Source organism: Venturia canescens, chromosome 7, assembly GCF_019457755.1.
Source record: "Venturia canescens isolate UGA chromosome 7, ASM1945775v1, whole genome shotgun sequence".
NCBI classification, from domain to species: domain Eukaryota; kingdom Metazoa; phylum Arthropoda; class Insecta; order Hymenoptera; family Ichneumonidae; genus Venturia; species Venturia canescens.
The window spans coordinates 11,614,601-11,641,300 of record NC_057427.1 but is presented as its reverse complement, the minus strand read 5'-3'; the positions used below and the strand labels follow the sequence as shown (position 1 = coordinate 11,641,300).

At 42.6% G+C, this 26,700-nt stretch overlaps 2 protein-coding genes across 2 annotated transcripts in view; both read left to right on the top strand.

Annotated features, from left to right (window-relative positions):
• Positions 1 to 26,700, top strand: part of LOC122413607 (uncharacterized) — a 139,217-nt gene that overhangs the window by 71,635 nt on the left and 40,882 nt on the right. The window contains exons 2-4 of the mRNA XM_043424059.1: positions 19,692 to 19,833; positions 22,054 to 24,014; positions 26,378 to 26,472. Coding sequence (XP_043279994.1) covers positions 19,767 to 19,833; positions 22,054 to 24,014; positions 26,378 to 26,472 — 2,123 coding nt within the window. The 5' untranslated portion in view covers positions 19,692 to 19,766. The remainder of the gene's footprint in view (positions 1 to 19,691; positions 19,834 to 22,053; positions 24,015 to 26,377; positions 26,473 to 26,700) is intronic.
• Positions 1,078 to 3,134, top strand: LOC122413616 (uncharacterized). The gene is made up of 3 exons (XM_043424077.1): positions 1,078 to 1,403; positions 1,487 to 1,605; positions 2,694 to 3,134. The coding sequence occupies exons 1-3, from the start codon at positions 1,245 to 1,247 to the stop codon at positions 2,764 to 2,766; spliced, it is 351 nt and encodes a 116-aa protein (XP_043280012.1). The 5' UTR covers positions 1,078 to 1,244; the 3' UTR covers positions 2,767 to 3,134.

Genomic DNA, 26,700 nt, shown 5'->3' with positions numbered 1-26,700 from the left:
GACAATCTGAATTTGAAAATTGGTGACGATTTCATTTTCTTTCAATTAGTCTTTGTAGCAAGTAAATCCGTTCGGCGAATCTTAAAATTCGATGATTTAGCGAAAGAAAATCGAGATGGGTATAATAATACGAGGGGTATAATAAAGAGGAGGAAAAAAAAAATTATCAACATAAACATAAAGATAGCGTTTGCTTATGGAAATAGAACATAGAATGTAATTCACAGTCTCGGTGTGCTTTGTGACTTCCCTGAATTACCTATTCTATTGTTCCTTCTCCTTTGCTCAACAACGCAGCATAATCTTAGACTTATATTCAAATAAATTTATATTCAAAACAATCTAGCTCACACCAACCTCTAAACAAATCGACCCTTGGCCGAAGCGGTTTATTACCAGTGTGGCCAAGCTAGCTTCACGGATTATACGTGACGCTAGCCAAATGGAAGAAGAAACGCGTCCAGTAGCGTTCGGCAATGTTCGACGGTGTTCGGTGGAGGGGAGCGTGACATCGAATTGGCTATGAGAAAATCTCTCATCACGTGACTAATAAGGGACGTTGGCGAAGTAGCACGACAATCGAACAGTTAAAAATATATTATCCATCGACTATTCGAAAACCGACTATAAACGGATTATCCCATTCGTTCATAAAGGTTAGGACCGCGTCCCCACTCAACACCTCGGGGCCACGTCGCTACCAATATTTTCACGGACGTTTTTCTAAGGCCCGCTGCACACGGTCAATAATATTGCACAATAAGTTTGTATGGTGTGTAGTGCGCCATAAATTTAAGATAGCTCAAACTTCTGTTCAATGATTGCGCAATGTTTCAATACGTTCAATAATATCGTGTGCAATCACCTATATTGCGCAATACTATTGACCGTGTGTAGCAGGCCTAACAGGCGCCCAATACGAAGATTGGACTCCTTCTCAATAGTCTTCTTGCCATAAACTACAACCGAACCCCCACTCTACATTAAAGCTACAACGCCATAGGCTAAGATTGTACCCCACTCGCGCGACGTCACCGCTTACACCACAAATTAACTGTAGCCTATAAGTATGCGACGCAGAGAAATGTAAGTTAGTCTTTTTTGTATCAACGTGATGATACCTTGTCCGATATAATAAAGAGTAAAGAATTATTCGTTACTTCCACATTAACTCGTGTTTTATTTAACGTCTGGCGTGCTTTCATAAAGTGGTGACTGTTATCTCAGGCACTAGCAATAGTCGTATGACAAACTGCCTGCCAACAATGGCTAAATCTCTCAAATTTTTTGCGTTTTCGGTTCTCATAATCGGAATTGTTAACTGTCACGTTCTCAACGACGTATCTCACGTTTCGGAGGATGGAATTGCCACCACGTCCAAAGGCTCTGACGATTATCGACAGGTTCGTTGTAAACAAATTGAAATCCCTCATTTATTTCGAAAAAAAAAAATCAAAATTGTAATCGTCGTTGTTACCTCTCATAGAAAATCGCTAGTGAGACCGATCGCGCAACCCTCGAGCGTAACGCTGTCGATGAACAAAATTTGCATCTCGATAATTTAAAGGCTGAAAACTCATCAAAGCTTTCAAGGAAACTCAAAAGGTACAAAACCAAACACAATTCTTCCAATTTTCAAGATATTTTTTTCTTTCGATTAACCTGAACGCCAAGTCGCTGCCGACAAGGAGGCCCAAGATTTGCATGACGCTGAAGTTTCCAACGTTGGAGTCCAACGAAATGATCGAAAAAAATTCTCCAATAATTCCAGTAATTCTCCTATTTTGTTCCCTGCCAAATTTGCGGTTCGTAGTTTTTCAAGCTGCACCAACGATTCGTGAAATAAAAAATTGGTGAATTACAAACGTTTTTTTCGTTCATTTCGTTGGACTCCAACGTTGGAAACTTCAGCGTCGTAGATTTGCTATAGCTCAAACTTTGTTGATGTTCCTCATGTGCAACGTTTGAGAAAGAGATCGAAACGCGCTGCTTTTATGACGCTGAAGTTTCCAACGTTGGAGTCCAACGAAATGATTGAAAAAAACTCTCCAATAATTCCAGTAATTCTCCTATTTTGTTCCCTGCCAAATTTGCGATTCGTAGTTTTTCAAGCTGCACCAACGATTCGTGAAATAAAAAATTGGTGAATTAAAAACGTTTTTTTCGTTCATTTCGTTGGACTCCAACGTTGGAAACTTCAGCGTCGTCTGCTTTTTTAAAAAATACGATAAATCGCAATCGACTCTTCAACCATGGAAAAATAAATTGAGTGTTTTCAGCAAGAATTCAACACGAAGACTGTTCCCTTTCAAACATTTTATATTAAAACAGTTTCGATATTGAACATTTTCAAAATTCTTTTCATTCAATCATTCTCCCTCGCGAAAAATTGTCGACAAATTTATGGAAGCCGGGCTTCACTCCCGATCTTGTTAATTTTTTAATGCGTTATTCCTGGTATCATTCTGCAAGTAATTTGGTATACAATTTTATATGAGAGTCCCTTACGGGATTATTTTTGCAAATTTTATACTTTTTTACATATGATGAAGATACCAATGAAAAACTATGAATCCTTGAAATAACAAGAATAAGATGAAATGCAAAATGAAATGAAATGCCTAGGTTGAAAAAGCACTTTTTCAAAAAGAACCTTCGATATTAATTTGGTCGTCTGATTGAACGCGTTTCAGTGCAACAACGCAATTCGAGGCGAAGTCAGCTGGTGGGAAACCTTGCTATTTTAAGCTTTGCAACATGGGTTGACTACAGAATCGTGTTCACGGTTGTGGCAACAGCGCAATTTCAACGACGTAGAAAACTGGTCATATTTCAAGCATTTAAAATCCTTGTAATTCATCGACAACTTTTGTATTCGAATTGCCGAAAGTTGAGCGTAATATTAAACAAAATACGTATGCGATTTGAAAAATATTTTCATTCGAAGTACTCGAGTTTTCGGTGCTTGGTTATATTTTTATAAGATTATAATGTTACACGCAGCATAATAAGTACATGGCAATATATACGTTTATTATTAAAGGTGTTTTATTATAACTCAATTTTGTGTTCCGACAACGTTTTTGGAAGGAAAAAATTTGGCCCGAAAAAAAAAGTATCGCGTGCCATACGAATATGCACTGTTTTTTTTTTTTTCAAAATGTGACATTCTATTTCGAGAGACTCGTCGAGACATCATCTCGAATACGCAAAGAAGAAGGTAGTTCCGAAACTCGTAATGATATTTCTCATCATCATATTTACTGAGAATTATATGGAAAGAAGGCAAGAGAGAGAAAGAGACGGAGAGATAGCGAGGTGGATGGAACGAGAAAAGTAAAGGTACAAACCGGCGCATTGTTGAGTGAAAAATATCATAAATTTCATTCGGTCTCCATATACTTTTCAACGCCCTATTCCAACGTCGTATATACACACGCGCGTTCCGTTAAAAACTTCTGCTTCTGTGTATCCGCCACAGGAAAATGGAGAGCTACTCCAAGAGAGGGAGAGCAAGGGAGGGAGGAATAAAAAAAATGGAATAAAGAAGTTCAGAAAGAAAAGTTACGAAAAGATTCGGTGAGGTCGTTTTGCAGAGGTTATATGTACCGTTGGGGATCTACTCAGTTCCAGGGCGCATCTACGACGGCAAACTCCCGTTAAGCTATACTACTGTGCGGTTACGACGAACCCCGCACAAACGGTTCCCTCGCTTGCCCCGCGGTAATAACTGTAATGCGGACTCAAGTTTACAGTTGTTGGGCAATATTCTTAGTGATTGGTAAAACCCCAACTGTAATAAAGCAGGAAACGACATCATTTGTTTTCCCTTGTCCCAGATGTTCGAATCTTATTGCATAAATTAAATATTTATTCATTGTACATTCAAATCACTGTCATATATTTCTGTTTACATTTACCGTGAATTTTATAATTTTGAGAAAGACGTCAAAGACTGCAGTTTCCAACGAACGCGTTTTCCTTCGAATTCGAATTTCGTCATGGAATGCGACGTTGCTCCCCCCCCCCCCCCCCCGTTCGAGTACAGAATAAAATGGATTGTCAGAACGTAAATATACTCGCGAAATGAACATTTTCAAAGAGACATACGAATCAGCCTGAGGTTCGAGTCATAAATCACGAAAAAATGTTGATCACAATTTCCCACCGAATCGAATCCCACTTTGTCAATAAACTTAGTCCTCCGAAGAGAGAGTCCCGGACGAGCGTCATCCGGCACCAGGATTCCTCGAGAAAATAAAAAAAGCTCACCCTTTAACCTCGAAATGAGTTGGTGCGGTTGAGAAAGCTCGGGAGCAGGTTAAGTGCAAAATGGGAGATAGAGAAGGGAAAAAAAAGCGAAGAAAAAAAGAGACTTCCGGTGACATTATTGTCTCGCGATGTTTTTACAAGAGACTGGAAAAAAGGCGGGGCAAGGACGGAAGGGACGGGGAACCTCGAACCGTCCCGACGCATATTAAAACGTGGAAAAAGCATTTCTGATGGCTTCCGGTACATCAGCGATGACAACAGTTGTGACGAGAGCTGAATCCCACGCGGACCAATTGTCGTATGAACGTGCACACTGCACGACACACACTCGTATGCACACACGCACGCGTGTATGGATATGTTTAATGTGGCGTGTGGATGAAGTCACGAGGGACTTGAAAATGGTGAAACGATTACGGTAAGAGCAGTCGGGCGAAAAGAGGGGCGTGTGTGTGTGTAAATAATTCATACGCGTGTATATACAGAGAGGCTCGCGCGCGCATATGACTCATAAATTCAAGCTCGATTACAGGAGTCCCGAACTACGTGAATCCTCGTTATTTTAAGCGTATATCTCTCGCTACTGTTTTATACGATTTGGTTACAATAAAGCTCCCCATCGTGATTACCTCGTGACGCGGGCGTGCACTTCCAAATCTACTGAATGGATCTCGTACCTGTCCATTTGCATCGAATGAACAATTGCTGCTGTGATAACAGAGAATATTTTTTTCACTCCGATTCATTGGCTCAAAAAATACGGGAATTTCGCGTGCTCCTTTTGAAAAATTATCGACCAATTTCCTGTTTCGTGGCAGCAGTTTTTTCCCCGACGGTGAAATCCCGGCGGGAAAACTTTGCACTAAAATCGTCGCGCCTCGGGACTCCGACGGTGAATTATCGTTTTATCTCCTGCCTGGGTTTGTCACTGGAGGAATATTCGAGGGCAACAGGAAGCAACAAAAGCAAAGAATCGCGGCTGAGGAGTCGATGAGAATGGCAAGAAAGACGACACATTCGCGGGCTTCTCTCTGCTCCCTTCGATTTATTTTCCGTCGAGGGAGCAGGATGGAGATCGGAACACGGAAAAGAGCGAATGTTTTTCCAAGCTAAATCCTGTCGAAGTAGCACCTCGGCGCGATGCGACGCTGCGTTATCGCTCTTGCGAAAAGCCACTCTGGCTCTATACAAATGTTGTATGTTTGTACACTCGTCGTTTTCCGCTTTATGAGCGTGCTATATTTGCGGGTAAATATATTTTTCTATCCGTCGACGGAGGATGCGCCATAGCGACTAATCCGCGAATGATTCTCATTCCGCGACGCGACGCGCCTTTCTAATGAATTTATTATCCGCGAAATCTAAGAAGAGTGTGAAGCAAAGGAGCACGTGAGCCCGGGCTTTTCCTCCGGAGGTGTGAAATTTCACGCGAGTTTAAAAAAACGGCTTGAAAACTCGTGCGACACGTGCTCGCTCAGGGAAGACGATACTTTTGGCCAACGACGAGGAAAACCGGGAGAAAAAACGAGCGATCACACACGTGAACAAACGCTCTCCGCGGCCAGAAACGGACGTACAAACGAGGGGAGTTGGAGATTGGGTGAAAAGCCGAGATAAAATGAGCAGGTGGGGCACCCAAATGGAGCAGGATTGAAAGAAAGAAAAAAAATAGTCCTCGATTCTCTCGCAGTTTCAACTTACACGCGTGAGAGTCTGTAGGAAAAAAAATACATATGAGTTTGAAGCTCAAATAGAGTGACAGGAAGAGGAAAAGAGAAGACGCTGGTGGGGGAGAGCGAGAGGAAATATCAAGGTCCATAAAATTCTGCAGTAAAGTCGTCCGAGAGCGGCGTACGGTCTTTCATTCACGGACTTCATTGTTTGAAACTGTGCTCGCCGGCCTGAGGCTTCCGCGAAAACCCGGTGAGCGTCCCATTGGGGAAATCCCGCAAGAAATAGAGCCAAAATAAAAAAAAAAAAAGAAGAAAAGACAGAAAAAAATGGAAAATAAATAACAACAGGACGATAAAAAAGGAACAAGAGTTGCTGCGAATTCTGTGCCAGACGGCGATCCGTCTGGGCCGACTCCGGTCGAGTCCTCTCGGACTTTCGGATGTCCACGTTCCTCCGACTCAGCCCCCCTTTGCTTCTATTTTTCTCTCCAACCTTCTGCGCCATCACAATAGTCGGATAAGAGAACGAAAAAAAAGCGGGGAGAACATTTTGTCACGCGAGGTCCCCAGGTTGCGGGCCGCTCAAACGTTTTCCCTTTTATCTGCTTTCGGCCACGGAGCACACAGCGTGGTTGAAAGGACTTTTGAGCACTGCGGAATAAACGTTGGTCGCTCTCATAAAGCGTGAAAAAGTGTCGGGAAGCGAACAATTGTTCAACCGCACGTTTCAATCGATGATCACGATTCCGAAGATGATTCTCCTTCCTCGCAATCCTCGGATTCAAACACGGAATCGATTGAGAGAAAATATGTTCGAAATTTTCTACTTGCGACCAAAGTAAACCCTTTTTTCTCCTTCCCATCGAAGATAAATTGTTCTCCGGAGAGCAACTCGAATGATAACCTCATTACGAGCGACTTCTGGGAGAGCGCTCGAACCGGCAACGAAACACACACCCTTCGGGACACTTTTTGATCGCCGTCCAATAAACGACTGCTCCGCACCGCGATTAGTTGCACCGAAAAAGGTGACAGTATGAATTAGATGGTTGGGACTGCTTTCGGTGTCGTGGACTGAGCGGGATTCACCGCATCTATAGAGAGGAGAGCGAGCACGCAGAGAATTCGATAATTTGTCGTTTCGAACACTCTGCGATGGCAGCAGCAGGGGTCGCGTCTCGTGGGACGGATGGAAAAATGCCAATCGCGATAATTCAACGAGAAACGGAGCCGATTCCCTTCTCAATTTCTCCTGCGGTCACCGACTGTGCAACATTACGTTCGATAGTCTCAAACTCCGCTGTTAATTTTATTCTCACGACTCACCATTTTCGCTCGCGTTCATCCCCCATTCTTGTCGAGATCATGAAAGTTTTTGTGGAGAACCGACTTTTTTACGGTGAATGAAAAATGCGTGGGAAACGTGTTAAAAGAATGGACACTTTGAGGAGCACGTAAAATGACGTTAAATGTTGGACGATAATTTTTATGGCTGTGGAATCCATTTTCAAACTTCATGAAGTAGCATCCTCGGTGTAAACTTCAAGCGCGTTGGAGCAAAATGGAATTTCTACAATTCGAGATTTTTCACCTGTTCCGCGTGACCAATACTCTCGTGTTTTTTCACTTCAATTCATTTAACGTAAAGAATGTAATTCAGGAATGTATGTGCTCTCTGACTCTATTTCCTCGCTAAAAGGTCACGTTAGGGAAGTTCACGCGTTACTTGCGTGATTAAAATAAAACAACTCAACTTCTTCGCTCTTTTCATGATCAAAGGAACGATTAAAATTTATTCTCGCAATTATTAAAATCATGTGTAACTTATTTTTAGAGATTAATCAATTTTCGTCAAGGAAAATGTGACAACAACCATTTTCTATTTATATGCTTATGCATATCTATATTTTAAACCAACTGGCTAATGGTGTTGTCAAACCTTCCACCGTTTATGTCGTTATTACTAGTTAACCTCAAATGAGTGTTTTTCTTTTTCCATTCCCCAAGCGATTTTCACCGGTAGCAAGGCTTTCTCAAGGCATCATTGATATCTAAAAACTTTGGCTCTTTAAAGTTGGGAGAATCCTATTTCATGAAATTCAAATCGTCGCACAGGAAGTGTGCCATAAGGGTTTGTGTATAACCCTTAAAAAGATGTGATTTTCGTTTATTGTTTTCTCGACAACTGGACGGTAGATCCTACAACAATTCCGGGAATAGATGCACGTTGTATAATTTTAGCACATTTTCATATTTCAACTCCTAAAGTTGGAATTTTCGATTTCCATTAGATTCGCACGATAATCTTCCTTAAAATGTAAAATTTGATAGGAAAATTAGCAGCTTGAAATTTACAGGGCTTCGGCACTTTCTCAACTGTCTTAGTTCGCACTTGGCTACGAAAAGTTTGTTTCAGGCTTGTTCAAATGATTTTACATTTATAGCGTGTTCAGCGATTCATGGCGTTGTCAGGATAATTATGTTTGTGCGTGTTAATCACGCGTTTTAACACGTTCGGTAAGATACTAAATCGACGAGCCCTCGAATGTAGTGAGGAGAAAGTTTCCTGCCACCGTGGCTCACCCGTTAACTTGTAAATGGCAAGTACTATTATCACTGCTACATAATAACAACTCTGAATAATTATGAAGGTACATTTATACGATTATTCTTGTTTTATGAAAATGTCTCGGACATTTCGCGGCTTATAGTTCGTTAGTTGAATAAGTTTTTTCATGTCTCGATAAAATGACGGTAACATAACACTCAGAGGATAATTGTCGAAATGGCAGATCGTTAAAGTAGACACTCCGATGTATCGCAGATTATACGGTCGAAGAAAATCGAATTTCCTTTATGGTAAAAAGGACTGTGAAAGGATGAAAAGTCATCTCGAAAATCTCGTAATCTGTATACGGAGAAAAAGTATTTAAAAATTTGCCTTCTTGAATCCGGTGCGAGGTTTAAAGATCGCACAAAACAAACTCGAAGCAAAACTCGTCTCACTTGAGTTCGGGCAGAGCGAGGATGAGGATTAAAAAGCTTTTAAACCTTTTCCAAAGTAATGAGATACGCTTCCAATGTAAAATATGGGGCTTGTTCTTTTAATCAGAGCTTCGCTGCTTGTTTGCACAGTACACAAGAGTGCACTGTTATCTGTAATTCAATGCGCGGCCCAGCATTGAATTATTGTTTGGCATTTACTTTGCTCCAATTAAAATTCACGTCCCCTCGGAAAACTCTTGTGGTTGAAAATGCTTAATATTCACATAATTCTTCCGAGTCCGAAGAGACGAGTTGTACCGAAGAGAAAAAGAGAGAGAGAGGGAGAGAGAGAAAAAAAACAAAAGGAAGGGAGAGAAATAAAGAAAGAAAGAGAGAAAAGAAAGGCGAGACAGGTCTATTATATTTCAAACCTAATATCATATCTCTCGAGGCTAAAAGTGTAAATCTACCCACAAAATTGAATGCATTTCCTTGACGTAGTTTATTTTTCACGATGGGCGCGTCACATCCCCCCCCCCGCAGTGTGCGCGCGGATGAGAAAATAAATGAGAAATATAACGTGAATGTTGGCGCGATGCGTTGGGGCATTCGCGGCTGGTTTTACCTTGAAAAATGAATATTTAAGGGCATGTAAATCTCTCGGCTGGCATGTCGACGAAATATTTGTTTTATTTAACAACATTGTAATACGATGAAATGTGAAATTTGAAGTGGCAAGAAAAGTTCGATTTTTCCAGTGAATTTTCATCACTTTTAAATCCCGATTTTTCGTTCTTTCATTCATCGTCATCCCCATGAAATCTGGAGCTTTATTGAACCCGAACTTTTCGTTGTATCCATTATTATTCCTGAGTGCCTCTCACAACTCGAAAAAGCGCCTAGAGAACTCGGAAACCGCAGAACAACGATATGCTTAGTCGTCCACCTAAACTTTTGTCCACTTTATGCGACCACGGGAACAAGGGAAGTCTCGGCGCTATCGATATACCCGAGGGAACAAGAGGAAAAGACAAGGAGTGAAGAAACGAGCGCTGCTGGCCACGTGCATATAGCAAAGGAGAGAAAATGCTGCGAAGGCGTTCGACTGCAAAGGGATGGGAGGAATCGGTTGTAGTACATCGCTAATAGTACATACTAGTCGTCCTCGACCGCAGAATTGTGGGAGAAAATGCCGGTATAAAGGGGCTTTGCCAGGGCAGGATCTCGGCTCTTCGGGTACGCGCGGTGCACCAACTTTGTTAATGGCATTTGTTGTGTCCCCGTCCGAACGTCCCTGGTACAGCGGGGCGACGAGTGAGAGCTCGGTGCAAGTTGATGAAAATCTTTTGTCCAAGTGACCAACTCGAGTAAACGCCCTTAGAGCTGTTCCGTCTTTTCTTCAACCTTCTATTTTCCATCCCTTCGCTTTCCTCTTGCTTCCGGACGCTTTTATTTTCATTTCTTCAAGTTTCCACTCTTATTGCAAACTCGAAGAATTATCTCTCAGGAGTCGATGTTAAGGGGGTTGAGGAGTAGAAAATTCGGGAAAACTTAAATTCGGGGCGCGCTTTAATTTCTCGACTGTTCACCAAACGTTCAGTCTAGTTTCCTTAAATATTTTCATGTTATTTGAAACGTGATTTTTCAGTCGATTCCAGTGAAATTTGGACGTACTTTAAATAAAACGAGCTTGAAATTCACCAACGAATACGATTTATCCACTTTTCAGCACGTTACAGAGTTTCCAGCTATTTTAACTGTCAATTTGAGGCTCGAATTCACTTTGGAATTCTCGACGCGCCCGCTATAGTATTGGCGAGAGCGGAATAAAGTCGAGACGGAACGAGGGCCGAGACAGGGCCAAGGGAAAAAGATAAAAAAGGGACGGAAGTGAAAGATAAAGACACAGCAAACGCGGAGCTTCGACGAACCTCCCGACCTGCTGCGGCGGGTGGAGAAGCACGCGGATGCGGTGTTTCGATGTGGTTAGCCCCGGAAACCGAGCGATACACGTCTTTCCTCAATTCCCTGCTTTGCCAGCCCGGTCTTACCACGACGAATTTCGAGCTAACCCAATCAGGCTAATCAACGGAACGACGGAGACGAATATCTGCCTCGGCGTGTATGCTCCTAATTTTCAATCCGACACCGTCGAGCTTACTGGTTAACCAAAAGCTTTCAGACATGCGGCAGGGATATATAAGTTTTTGATGTATCCGAATACCTTTATAACTTGGACTAGCTTTCGCACTCGTGTATATTCCAGGGCTTGTTAATCTCAATTTATGTTATTGTTCTCATCCGCACTGGAATATCAAGATTAATGTGGCTTCGGTGTTTATTGATGAGGGATTTTCTTACTCCGTAACTTATTTATGTTGCGGAGTGTGTTAATCACTCGAAGCTCGAGGCCGCTCGACGAGGAGGAATTGACGATCAATGAAGTGGCTGACGCGGTTTCGATCGGACCGGATATGAATAACCTCGCTTAAAGGAGTCACCTCGTGTGGCAGCGGCATTAAACTTTTGAAATTCGAATACAGCAGAAATATTAAAAATTGGAGAATTTTCGCGCCTTGAAACACAGAATTTTATTTTTAATAAACTTTTGAAAATCCTTCAATTTTTAATACTTTTTTATGATTTTAGTTCAGGCGATAGTCACTGCTTCACAAATCAAAACGCCCTCTGGTTTTTCGATCGAGAATTTTGACCCAGAATCGTGGAAACAAGAAGAAACGTATGGGTTCCTGGAGAGTAGTTTTACACCGAATCTACCCGAGATACGAGAGTTGAAAAATTCTGTCACAGAGTTTTATTTCCTTGGAGAAAAAAATTCGCGAAAAAATCCCGCCGCCACGGGGGGCGACCGTGGCAGCGGGAAGAATAGTTCAATATGGGAGTGATTGTTTCGAAATTAGTATTCACCGAAGTGATCACATTCGGTCAAACAGCAGTCCGAAGAATACGAAAACAGTTGGTTAAAGTTGAGTATCCCGGAGGATGTTACATCGAGCGTGATAATTTGACAACTGGCGACGTCGCGCGGGGGCTGCCGCGCTATAACCGAATTCAACTAAACATCGTTTCTGTTGTTTCTAACTTCATCGTTAGCTCCGGCCAAATTACGTGTTTCGAATAGCGCGTCTATGAAATTGTACGGGAAAACTGTGATACTGCAGCCCCTTAAGGCCGGGGGGCTGCTTGGCACAATGCTTCCTCCGTATATATCAACACAGAAAGTTACAACGCGGCTATCAGGGAGAATGTTAATTTTCGCGAATCTACAGGTAGTCCTTTCTTCCGATTCGCCCGGTCTCCGCACCGCGAGGGCGAATTGCCGCACGGTTAAGCGCACTCTCGACCGGTGAATGTGCTCCGCTGGCAAACCTCGGGAATCGAGTGTCGGTGAGAGAGGAGGGAAAGAAAGAATGGAAAATGGAACATTTGCTCGGCGCCAGTCGCGATATTGAGAAAAAGAGACGATCTTTCACTCCGGGCTTTTAAATGCCGGATTTTCAAAGGGGCGTATTCAAGCTCCTCAGCCATCGATCTGCGACTGAGTCTCTACGTGTATTTTACCGTGTTTAAACTGGAGCTCGGTTCGGCTTCTCTCGACACGACTTTATACACACTTTCTTCTACCCTGTAGATTCGGGCTCCCGGATTTAGCCTTGCGTGGCTAGTGCCAAACCTATCTTGGTTACGGTAAACTTGTCCCAGTCTCCCTCCCTTCCGCTCTCTCTCTCTCTGTCTATTCGCCCGTGGCAGGCATTCCGTGCAAAAGCGTCGCAGCTTTTCAAATGCCATTCCTCTCGCTTCACCCCTCCGAAGAATTCGGTATTTAATTCAAATTTTTAGAATTATTTGTCTCCCCGTATGGCGCACCTCTCGACGGAATTTCTATCAACGGTTTCAACGAACGAAACGTGCGAAAAATCGCTATTCCTCTTCGATTCCAAGTCACGTTTTTTCTCCTATTCAATCTAAAAGACAATTTTTAAAATCAGTATTCCTTTGAGAATTGAACTTTTCTATATTTGTTCACACTTGTTTTTTCACGAGCGAGACACGCAACATTGATTTGACATGGAAAGATCCATATGCATGTGAAAGGACGAGCACTCCGTGCTCCGGTGAGCATCAAATGGCACACCCTGTGTGTGTGCACGATGCTGCACCGCAGAGTCACACGCTCCTCCTTTTTCCTCTCGTCTCTTCGTTGGATCTCGAGAGTGCAAAGAGAGGCTGAAAGAGCAAGAGAGGCAGGGAGCCACGAGAGAATAGAGGCAAAATACCAACACCCTTTTCTGACGACATGACGATGATAAAATGTGCAAACTTTCACGAGCATGCGAGCAACGTTACTTCGGAGCTTGAAGCGAAATTTTCCAAAATAAAAAGACACCCCCCCGCGTTTTTAACTGCATGAATAGAAAGAGGTGAAACACGCGAGACAGAGCGAAGGAAGAATGCTACAGACGTGGTACGAAGACACTTTCCTGCTTCTCGCTCCAGCTGCCTCTGCGCTTGCGGTCAGAAATATATTTTTATATGTTTATATATTCATTTGTACGCGTATTACTATGTGCACCTTTATTCGTGTACGGTACAAGGACGCGTTCGAGTTTTTTGGAAAGTCTCTAGCTCCTGACGTTTTGTACCAACAGTCAGAGCTTTGTCCTCGCGCGGATCGTATAAAGCGGAAAGTTTTACCAACTTTATACTAAGCAAGTGGACGACTCTGCACGTCTGCCCGATATATTCATCACCTCTACGATATGATTCTTGCTCCTTGCATGCTTGGGAAACTCTGTTCTCCGGATTTTCCTTAAAGCTCGAAAATTTGTTGAGCACACGCAGTTAAATTTTATTACTTTCAGCAGTTGGATCGCCTCGCGGCGAATGACCTTGTGGGGGCCCATTAAATATTTTCTAATTGGGGATCGGCTCGCTATTTTCAACATTTTTTCACGGGCTTTCCTACCGATTGTTTGTTGATCAATTTTTCGAATATTTCGCCTCGGAGCATTACTCGAAGTTCTTTGGTGGGAAAAACTATAACGAATATGTTTTAATGAACTCACTTACATCGAGATAGCGCGGATATGGAAGCTTTGACGAATAATTAAATCGACCGCAAAACTGGGATCGTTAGCAGCAGTGATCAGAAATTTACGAGCGATAACGAAACGAGATTGAATTATCTCTCGCTCTGGTGAGCACGCACCCCCTTCTCGCCCCCGTTCTTTTCAGCCTTTGCCAGAAGATTCTCGATCTCGGGGCTTCCTAATTTACCCGAGACGAGACTTTAACGCGATCGCAGGGTTAAACTTTTTATGCTCTACATCCCCGTCTTTCTGCGGATCCTCTCACCCTATCGTGAGGGCCTTTTTACTCGGTCATTGCGTCTACAGGTCTCGTGACACTTTGCCAGATGTTTCAACATTATTTTCTCTATTTAACCCTCCCTTGACGGCTTTTACCGCACCTTACTAATCCCACGGAACTTATGATCTAAATCTTTTTCAATCGGCGCGTTTACTTCGTGTTGGAAACAAATTTTTATAATTGCGGCCCTTCACCGCACGAGCGAAATACTCAAAAATACTTTTTTTTCTACTCCTCACGAAAACCCGAGAATTCACGTTAACATATAAAGAAAAAGCGGGGATATCTCCCAGTTTTCAGTATACTAATGCGCTGAAATTCTTGCCTTAGTTGCCTCAAAACTTCCTTTTAACGCAGATCATGCCCCAAGCAGTGTACTTTATGAGTGTCTACATTGAATCGATTTTTACTACCTAATTAAAGATATAATATCACTTTAAATTAATGTCAGAGTCATTAATTCGAAATTGTGAATACATTTTTTCAACTTATCTTTTGGCCAATGGAATTGCAAGCCATTTATTAATCGGGGATCCGTCACTATGACCGAACCCCTAATTTCATTCGTCCCTGGCAAAAATACTAGAGTTTTTTATGTCAAAAATGGCATTAGAGAACGCAAAGGGAAAACACAAAGGGATCAATGAACCAAAGCTAAGAAGAACAAAATGTCGAAGTAGACAAATGTAAGGTTATACGAGTGCTCATTACCAATTTCGTTCAATCTTTAAGGTAGTATATCTTTATTACTGGTAAGACAATCGTCTCGAATTTGTCGCCAAATTTTTATTATTTACTCATTGTTATTGTATACGTTTTTCATAAACTTCGTAAGAAGCGTTCATTTTCGTTATAAGGAAAGATAAACGATTTTTTATTGCATGGTCCCAAGGTCCTGTGTATTTTTCTTCATATTTAAACACGTTTATCTAACCATTTAAATTCTGTATAAATTTAAAGACTTAAGAAAATCGTTTCGTGCGTGAACGACCTTAATATTCGACGTCAAAACGTTGCTGCGTTTCCAGCTCATCGAAATCCAATTCTCAAAATCAATTTTCGAACGGCCAATCTTTGACTTTTCCATTATTCGTTGCTGTCGGAACAACGGAGAAAGAAAATTTTGGATTTTTCAAATCCCAAAAGTCGTAGATACCGGACTGAGAATTTTCACGTCGAAATTCCAAGAAACCCCGAATTAGTGTAAATACTTGAAATTTTTTCAAGATTTTTCGATTTCAAGCGAGCGATATGACCTCTATTCTGACTTACTGAAAGTTAGTACCGACGTCAGGAGTGACATAGCCGAGCGACTCGCTCGTACCTCACTCCCCGAATCTTTCCCCAACGAACAATGACGCGAAGACGAGATTCGAACTCTCCGACGCTCACAGAGTTCCTGGCGCTTCGAGAGAAACCCTCCTTCCGACGTCATCGAGTTTACATACGCCTTTCATTCTCTGTATCACGAATCCCATTATTATTATTGTTATTTAATTCTTGGTTTCCCATGGATTTGGCCGACTTCGTTCTCAGCCCAGAGTCGCCTCGGACGAGGGAAGCCTTTGCGATAAAATGAAATTTATTCTTCGACAATAAGTAACAGCAGGTGAAGTTGGACAACGGTTTATAGTCGACGGTGCCAAACTCCTATTCGAAGTAAACTCTGACGAATTAAATCGATAAAATACGTAATGAAAACTAAAGTTTATAATCACTAGTTTTTAATAATCACGCACGAACGCGAATGATTCATTCATTTTCAGATAAAAATTGCAGTTTTATAGTTTGACGAGATATAGGAGTGAGATGTGACGGTCGCAGACTATTGAAATACGTACGATTCGGCACAAGGATTGATTTTTTTTCCACAAGAGTAAAGCCCGGCTCAAAAAAGCAATTTCGTTGAAAGATTTTGTGCTTGGAGCCTCGGGAGAAATGCTTATTTCGTGCGTGAGAATAAATTTCGCGTCAAGGTGTTTTTTTTTTTTCGAGGATATAATCGAAAAAAATGAATTCACATATGCATTGAGCAAGAAACATCCAATTTTCTTTTGAAAATTCGCGGGCCTCTCCACGCGTATGTGTAAAGAATTGCCGAATGTCGCGCGATCTGAAAATGTCCGTCACACGCTTCGCGACTTTATCGAGAAAATCTTGGCTGGATTGGCACACTTCTCTCACTAAAGCCGGCACCCCATGGCTCGACGTGTGAAAAAGAGAAGGAAGTAGAAGATTTTTGTTTTATTGTTCAATGAAATTGCCACGTTCCCGCTCCGAGAATGAGTTTTTCAGTCAAACGTTTTGAAAATACGAGCGTAAGATGAGGAGAAAAAAGGAGTGTATCGGAGCCCAGGAAACGATACGGCCCTTTGGAACTCGTCGTGAAATCGAGATGGTTAAGAAAAGAGAAAAGAAACCAAGAGAGAGAAAGAGAGAAACCGACGCACACACAATGAAAAACGAGGTTCGAGTCGTAATAGTTTCCGCGTCCCTTTTCCAAAGTTAGCCTATCGTTCAACGAGCGAATGGCGGACGACTTTCCCTCGGCGTTCTCTCCACCAAGCTTTCGAAAGTGCAACGATAGTGAGCAGGCGAGAAAGAGAGAGGGAGAAACATAGCTAAAGACATTGGAAACGCGACGCAGGTATAGCCATAGAGCCGAAATGTACAGTTTGCGAATCCGAGCAGGAACGACGTGAAGAGAGAACAAGAGAAAACGCGGTAAAAGGGAGACAAAACGAATGCGGTAATGCAAAAGGAGGGAGCTTGAGAAGTTCGAGAAAGAGAGAAAGCTTGAATATTAAGCCGTTACGAGAGTGCACACCCGGTATATAGTAGCAGCTCGTAAGATAATTAAGAAGTTTAACCCATTCAACTCCTCCGCGCGTCTATTACCTCGTTTCGTACTTGATGGTGGCTTAAATTTTCGAGCTTGACTGCGTCTGCTCTGCCACTGCCACGATCCACTGTGTAACATCGCCGAGTCGCACGGCCTCACACACGTCCACACACATTCAACAAAACCAACGAAATGCAACTGGAAACTCTCCTTGGGGGTATTTTCAAAGTCGACATACTCTGGGAACAATATTTATCGTCAAACTTTTATAACAAAAGGAGTTGTAAAAAAAAATGAAAAAATATAAAATTACTTGTCAGAGCCACCGCAGAATATTCAGCTCGTAGTTTATTCATTCATTTTTTCTCACTGCTTTCATACTCGTCACGAACTCGCAGACGGTTGTTACAGGAATCGTATTATACACCGTCAGTTTTTTATATCGTCTTAAGGAGGGCGGATCACGAAATTAATATAATCAGAATTTGATAAAATTTGGTGATAACATTCTTTGGCATCAAGTATACAAATGCAATTTTTTTCAAATTTTTTTACTACATGGTTATCAAATAATTGAGCGTTAAATCGAAGTTCTTATGCACGAGGTGTATAACTTTATGCAAACTCTATGCTTGTATACGTGAACTTTAGTGTTCAATTACTCGCGAGCTACGTGATAGAAAAATCTTAAAAAAATTATATTGTCTTGTGTCTTTTTAAAGAATACATTTACCAAATTTCATTAAATTCTTATTATTTTGAAATTCTTAATATTTTTGACATGGCTTAGCATGGCAATATTGTATTGTCGCGATTCACCCTCCTTAATGAATTCTCCTTAATGATTGAATGGAAAGATTCTTGTAAAATAAAGTTGTAGTTATAGTCTGTCGAGCCGAATTTTTGCAATTCGAAAAATTTAACAGTTCATGATAGTTTTAAAAAAGTGTGCATTTTGTGTCATAAATATGTCACACTTTAATTATGTTGGTAACATTTTTTAATCGCAATATCAAAAATCCGACTCGACAGACCATAGAGAAAACAATTTCGTATTAAAAAAAAAAGCATCAAAAAATATTAAAAGCTGTATGAATTATCATGCAGACCGTGCCAGAAAAAGTAGTTTTGAGAAAAATGTATTTAAAGTTTCGAGTGCGCATCGGGCCCTCTGCTTGCGGGCAGTCACGTTTTCTGTAATAACTTTCGATATATAGACAATTTTTACAATCGACTTTCACAGAAATACGCCCAAAACTATAGAGAATAATAATCTGTAAGAAAAATCGATTTTTTAAAAATTCTGGACGCGTGTAATGCCTTAACGCTCGACGCCGTATTTCTATCTATGTCATCCCAAAAGAATTGACTCTTTAAGAAGTTTTGGTAGCACAATGGGCCCGTAAGGTCGAAACTTCCTCAGGGTTTTTAAACGTTTGCCAATATTTCAAAGCGACGAATATCAAAAGGTTCGAAGAACCCTGAGTAACATCGAGTATCGCTTCAAATAGTTTCTCGATAAAACTGAAGCATTCGTCTGTCAACAGAAACATATTAGCATGTCAGAAAATTCGATCAATTTTTGGACATCCGGACGTTTTGGCTTGAACTTTACTGGACTGATTCTCCACCTCGAGTGGGGGCACTCGAACAACTTTTATTGCCATAAACTACGAAACAGAGTTTATGGTTCTTGGGGGCATGGGCACATCGATATTTTCTCAATAGCTTTTGCCTTTGATTCTTTGTCTTCGTGCTGCAATGCTGGAAACGACGCGCACCTTCGCTGGCTTCAGCACACTATTTTTGTTGAGCTTCCTCCTTTTATCGTAGGAAAGCCAACAAAAAGCCTCGTTGGCCAATTAATCGGCCAGTTAATTGGGCCAGTTTCCGTTTGAAATTCAATTTTTTTCTCTACCCTCCTGTGCCTTTCTCCCCAGTAATTTTTTCCTCTACTCCCAATAGTTGTGGCAAGATAATAATGATTTTGGTATTGAATTTCGGAGGAAAATATTGGCCACAGCGTGTTCGACGAGCCCTTTCGTTCGGTATACGATCTTAGCGTGTTTGCTCACAGCCTCCAGCAACGTAGGAAGATCCACACTGACCATGCAGTCGGAGAGACCGTTTTCACTGGTTTCGTATCCCTCGTTCACCAGAGAGAACTGCGTGATATCTGTCTCGAATGCCTTCCTCGCTCATATAGAACTTAGAATCTGTAATATCACGTTAAGTTCTCTCCTGGTCTCAAATATCCGAGCGCGCGGTTGGACGTGAAATCGTACCATCGAAACCGGACGGTCCACGTTTGCCCAAGTACTGGCCTCGTGGAGTATAGCCAACGGCTGAATTTCTGCTGCTCCGGTTTCTCATCGCGAAGCATGAGAATGATTCGAACCCCTGGTAATATTCCTTGTCGAGGATAAATCATCGATTCGTCAATTATACTCGGGGAGAAGAAAAAACAATCCAAGAAAATGCGATTGCGATGACGAATGTTCAAATTTTTCGTTGTCTTGTTGTTGCAGGCTCAATGATGAACGAAATTCCGGAGGAGGCACCCGAAGGCTGAGGGAGAATCGTCGCTAAAACCTTTTGAAGAGATGCGGCTAGGTACCTCGGGATTTGGCGTAATCGCCTTAGTCTCCTTACTGGTGGCAGCTACTCCAGGTACGAAAAATTATTTCATTAAAGCGCGCCCCTCAACGTCATTTCGTCATTAGTGAAAGAGGCTTGTAGCAAAAGCCTTGTGAGTCGGAGCTATGGAACGAGTCCCCATCCTTCAAACGAATCCTTTCCGCCGCCAACAAACGAAAGTCCGATCGAAACCTGCGTGAACAAAAAAACGTCGAAAGTTGTCACACTCGCACTCGAAGGACTCAATGGGATGAAAAATTTGGAGATAAAAAATGTAAAAAACGTCGCAGAATTCAGTTCCCTTGGGAAGTCAAAAGAAGTCGAAGGACAAACAGCGCGTGCTGGAATTTACTTTCAACCTTTCGTCATAAATCATCAGTTTCGTTCTCCCCTTCGTTCTCTTGTCTTGTCATTCTCACTTCTAACAATATCTTTGACAAAGACTTCGATCTCACCGAAGCCAATCCGACATATTATCGAGACACATCGATGCGTGCAAGCATATATACGTACACGTTTAGCTATAGTTTATCTTGGATGGAAAAATGGTGGAGCTGGTTTCTTGGTTGAGGCAATGTATCCATCCGGTACGTCGTATAGCTTCACCTACAGTTAGATAGGATCGATCACACGCGTGCCCAACACTTTGGCCTTCGAAATTGCTTTCCCCGAGACTGCTGCACATACAAGCGAGCAGCGAGAGCACAGCCGGAAGTACCGGTGAAATAAAAAAGGACTGTGCAAAGGGGTGAAAAGCGTCAGAGGTTGAAAACGGAGAGAGAACGAAAGAGAGAAAAAGAGCACGAGAAATGAAAAGGGGAACGGGGCTTGGTTGCGTAGCGCTCTTCCTCTCCCTCCCGCCGAATTGCACAGAATCGTGGGAACCTGCAATATCCTGGACTCGTACAAACAAATTCGATGCCGATATATCGGGACGTGTTTCGAAATAACCCCAGACACGTTCCTGTATCCCTTACGTTAGCGGGAGTGGCTGAATGTACAACATTTCGCGCGATCTAAACTGATACACTCTGTTTTTTTTTTCTTCTTCTTGTTTTTATTTTTATTTTTTGCTCTCTTTTCTCCTCCATAATTTACGATGTTACGCTCCATGTTTATCTCGATACCGGCGATGTAACATTTCAATTTTATTCCCATTCGTCGCCTCCCAACGCAGTGCTGCTCGCTTGTTTGGAGAAAACCTCTGCACTCTGATTCTTACTTGATGAAAAGTTTAATGTGAATAATTGATGTCAAACACTCCGTTTTAGAGTTTTGCAACGTTTAGGAAGATTCAATTCAATTCTCGCAATTCACCTTACGTTTTATTGAAAACGCCATAAAATATGATTTATGCACGCGGAACTAAGAAAACGAAGGGGGATTGTTTGATTTCGTTGTTTTATTTAGATAGACCACCGCAATAATTCACGTCGAAAAGGCGGATTTTAATACGGAACTCGTATGTTACAATGGGCTACAGCAAAATTTTACTGAATATTATACACTTTTGCTGGACGAAGTAATGCGCAGCTTTGGAGAACAGAATTACAATTTGAAATGATTAAGGTAGGTCATGCCCGAAGGAGCGTGTTTCATGGCTGTCTAAATTCGATCGATTTTTACTCCCTAATTAAAGATATAATCACTTTAAATTAATTTCAGAGTTATTAATTCGAAATTGTGAATACAGTTTTTCAACTTATCTTTTGGCGAATGGAATTGCAAGCCATTCATTAATCGGGGATCCGTCACTGACCGAACCCCAAATTTCATTCGTTTTTTATGTCAAAAATCGCATTAGAGAGCGCAAAGGGAAAACGCACAGGGACATGGATCGAGAAAAAAGTATTAATAAAAAGACAGAAGGCTGTGACAGGAATGAACCAAGCCAAAAAGAACGAAATGACGAAGTAAGCAAATGCGAGGTTATACGAGTGCTCATTACCAATTTCGTTTAATCTTTAAGATAAATCGTTTTGTGCATGCCTTAACCTTAATTCGTTAAATGGAGATGCTCGTCAAAAGCAGCAATATTTTGTTCGCAAATTTGACTAAATATTTGTCATTCAATACTGTACTTTGTAAAGCGGAACGATCGGTCTGGCAAACCCCGATGAAAATGCTAAACACAGAAATCTTAATGATTTAGAGCACACGCGTGAACGAGTGGAAACTGTTGTTGGTGTTGGAGGCCGCAAACTCAGGAAATAATTTCCAGCAATTAGTGAGTGATGGAAACGTGTGTTGCAGGAAGGAACGAGAGCGTTTCGAAGGAGCCTCCGGAAGGTGGAATTTCGTGGCCTGTCTCAGTGGTCAGGGTGAGCAGAAGTAAGAACGAGGAAACGCGTAGGAGGTTCGTTAAGATCAAGAGCGATAGGAAAGACAGCTCGTCGAGGGGCGAGACATCGAGTAGTATTCCTCTTTGGGCATTTTCCCATCCTCCGATAGCTCGAGCAAAGGAGGATCGTCGAAGTAGGGACGAAAGAGGAACGGAAGTTTCGAGATTTGGGGAGCATTTGATCTCGTCGTCCGAAGAGCCGAGGAGGCCAGCGGTCAATTTGAAGAGATCATTGAAGTATCCATCGAATAATTGGTCCGAGGGTAATGCATCGGGAAGTTTCGGGGACGAAGAATCACGGTACAAAGTGAGATCGAATACGAATGTCGTTACTGTCGCTTCCTCGTCGCGGAAGTTTCGTGAAAAATTTCTCGTCACTGTGGCTTCTCCCGGCTCGAGTTTCACGAGGGTCGCTCCAACGCCTCGATCCTTCACTGCTCATCGTTCTCATGCTTCTCCCCGTGCCCGTGATGGTGGCCGTCATCGACGTCGCAAACGTGAAACTATCGGAGAAGATGAAGAAACGAAATCCCTGGGTAGACACGACGATAAGGAATCAAGGAGAGAGGAAAAGCAGTTGACGATCGAGAGAATCACGAACGAGGAAAGATCGAGCACCGTTGAGTCAGCGATAACAATGAGCCACGGAATAACGACGGTGACATCTACAACGAATAAAAGCGTCTCTGCTAACGGAAGCTTCGCGGATGCGAGTTTTCGGAGAGCAACGGAGCGTTACGAGTCACAGATAATGAGAAATATTCCTGAGCCCGTGAGCAGCAACTATTCGAATGGTAATTCGACGAAGCGGTATCACAATGAGAATACGAGCGAGCTCATTTTCAATTCAGCACCAAGAACAATATCACGGAAACGGGGAAACTCGGACGCTGCGGATAATCCATTTATGGCTAATTACTCGCCGTTGAAACACTCCAAAGTACTGATGATCGATGTCACCGAGAATCCTCCAATCGGTCGGGCCAACGACCGCGAAGACGGGGACGTAAAACGCTTCGCCTCGGGCGATTCGAGGACTGACAAGCTGACGAATTATGTGGCAAAGGGGAACTTATCGAGAGATCGAAATCCAAGCGGCTCCGAGCACCACGAGGAGAACCGAGTCGGTGATTTAGGTTTGTTAAAGGGAGTCGGCGGGGTATCAACGCCTGGAACTTTGATCGAGCTCACCCTTCGGAAACACGAGACTCCAGTGGAGCCCGACATCTTCACCGAAGAAACGGCCCCGCGAACAAGGCAAATCACTCACCAATCCTTACCGGAAGTTCCGATTGTCGGAGCGGATACTTTGGAGCGTGGAGCAAACGTCCGTGATGGCAATCCCATCGACAACGGTATCGCCTCGCTGGATAATCACAAAGCCATTCGCGTTCGATCGTCCCACGGAGCGAGTCACCAAAATGAGAAACAAGCTGAAAGCGGCTCGGGTGCTTCCTCCTTCGATCATTTCCCTCGCAAAGACGAACTTCTTCAAGACGAAGAAACTTCTCGTTTCAACGACAAAATTCAAACTTCCCAGCTCGGGGTTAATCAAATAAGTTTCGGTAAATCGAGTTATCCGAGCACGAAAAACGCCTCGAAACCACTCATCAATTTTTTGGACGGCAAATCAAACAAAACATTTTACGAGATCAAACCTTCCGTCATCACGGACATGGACCGACCCGATGAACTCGACTTTCCAACCACCACCAGACAGAGCTTCGACAGGTTTTTGTTGTCGAGTGTGCCCAGCGTTTTTGGTAAATTTGGACCCTACTTTTTGGACAAGGAAGACGGAAAAAACGTGACGAAGAGGATCGGCAGCACCGTTCAGCTCGACTGTCGAATCGGATTTCTCGGTAATCGAACGGTCAGTTTATTCATTGTTCCCATTCCTTCAAAATTAATGGCTAAGTTCAATTTAAAGTTCCGGAGCACTCGCACCCCCCGAATCGCGATCGTCAATATATTTAATTACACTTCAATCATTCAGGAAATAATGTATTTCGAGGGGCTTTCGCGAACGAGCTTCGAGGCGTGTTATTATCGTTGATTAAAACTAGGTCGATTATTAAATTCCAATATTTTCGTCGAGCCATCACGCGCTTTGGAATCTTGACTGAGACGCCCGCGAGGAGAGAGAAAAACAGAAAAAAGCAGAAGGAGCGAAAGAGAGCGGGAGAGAAAAGAGAGGCGGCAGTTAAATTTTCTTGTACAGAGAAAAGATCGAGAGAGAAAAAGTCGATTAACGAAAAGCTAATTATAAAATTGGAATTGGGAACGTGAGAAATATCGTTCATCTCTTAAGGGGTTGGGTAAGGGAGAGTCGAGAGCATTCGTCGAGTGGCGCGAATAGAGTGGGAAGGAGGAAACCGAGAGGGAGAGTTGGGAAGGAGTTCTAAGTTTTTTACACGGCTATATCTGCGGGAATGACTGAGTTCGGACTCCTGCCGCACCGCACGTTTTGTGCCCCGAACCTTCAGCCTGCTTTCCTGTCGGTGTGTGTTCTCGCTCCTTTTTTTCCTCGCGACCTCTCAACCGCGCTTCCAGATGCTTTAAATTCCTCCGAGATTCGTATTCTCCGGAATACGAAATGCGATACTGATGGAAGAAGGATGTGAGAGGTGGATGGTGTCGCGAACGGTTGGAGGGCTCGAAAGCTCTGTGAAAACTGTCGAGGGTGCTACACATCCTGAATATATATGTATACACATATTTAGTATGCTTGTAAGCAAAAGGACGTAACTCGAGTCGAACTCCAACCTCCGAGGAACTGCCTCTCGTCCTTTTATTCGTCAATAACCTACCAACAGCTTTTCCTACCCTTTCCGAATCGTCGAGAAATGAAAACAAGCATTTCCGGGAATCTGGCAAAGCCTCCCGGATTTCTTCTACCCTCACGTACCAAAAGTAAATGCATATTCTATAAATGTATACCGATACAAAAAGCATTCTCCAAATGTTAAGTATACATTTTTGAGGTCGCGGTGCCATGCGTATGTGAATCTCCTGACACAGATACTTTTTTACAAAAATTTTCAATATTTCTGGGACGTTCAATATTATTTTTTCTATCCTTTTCATTTCTCTCAGTCAAAGTCGAGTCAAATTATTATTGTTTTTTTTTTTCGGCCTTGTGTGAAGCCTGAATTGAAATGAACTCGAGAAATATTGTAACAAACAGTCTCATCGTTTCAAACTGTTTGTAATTCGTTAATTTTCCGTATGAAAGTTCTCTGCCACTTTTTTCCGCGCTCGGCGTACCATTTTTATTTTTAATCTGAATCCCGCTTCCGTGTTCCCAGCTGTAATCGCTTTGCTCTAGTCACACTGGTAGCTCTCGGCTTTATTTATTTGTTTTCGTAGCTCAATTCCATAACTAATGGCTACTCGCGTCGCAGGGATATCACGTGTGTGACTCTCTCGACGTACTACAATACGCTTCGAATACATATAGACGTGGACGACTCCGCAGTCAAGCATCTCTATAGCGCTGGTATAACAGGAGGCAAATAAACGGAGTGTATCTCTCTGAGTAAGTTGAGTTCACAATGGGGAAGCTCGACACTGTACCAGGCGACGAACTTTGGTCATCCCTCTGCCTCCATACGATTTGGAGCGTTCCCTTCTCTCTTGCTCTGTTTTCGTTTCTCTCTGCCTTCCGCCCTCTTCAGGTTTCCCTCTCGCAGCCTCGACCCCCTCTTAAACTCCGGCTTCGCGTACTTTTTTTATTTCGAACACATACCCGAGCCAGCAAACAGTCCGCGGTCGTCCGGAGTCGTTTTATTTTATTTTCTTCCACAATCCCCCGTGCGTGATATCCATAAATATTATTGTTACTGGCACGAGGGCATGCAGCATCCACAAACACACGCGCAGAGGGGCCAGGATAACGAAGGGACTTACGGAACACACACAAGTCCGTCTCTCTGGCTCTCTCTCTCCTTCTCTTTTCTCCTTGTACTGCCATGCGAAGGGAAAAAGGACAAAAGTAAATCGCGAATTTCTCTTTCCACCGAGGGCTTTGATTCTGGGGTCGGGGACAAAAAATGCTAACGTGTTCCAGATTTATTGTCTTTTAATTCAGCTGGAATATGCATGAAAGACTTAATAAAAAGAGGGAGTTGTTCCTGAGTTGAATAAATATAATGGTCACGTGTACTCGTCTCAATATTTATTTACTTACTCTTTTATCTCTTTCTCTTCGTCCCCTTTTTTTACCACTCTGCTCAGGTCACCTGGCTCCGTCACTACATCGACTCCTTTCGACTACTCACCGTCAATCAAGCTTCTTACAGCGTCGATCGAAGAATAAGCCTCAAATTTACGTGAGTATTTTTCAATCTTAGTCACCCTCGCTCTCTCCTTAACGCCTTGACGTTCCTGTCGCTGGAGCACGGGATTACGAAATCTTACGAAGCCACTCATTCTTGTTTATTTGAAGAAACATTTTTTCTCCTTCCGAAGCCTGCGGGAAAAAGGAAGGAAACTTTTCCTGCGCACAGGCGTCACCACGAATAGCTTCGCTTTATCTCGAACCCAATAAACCACGAATC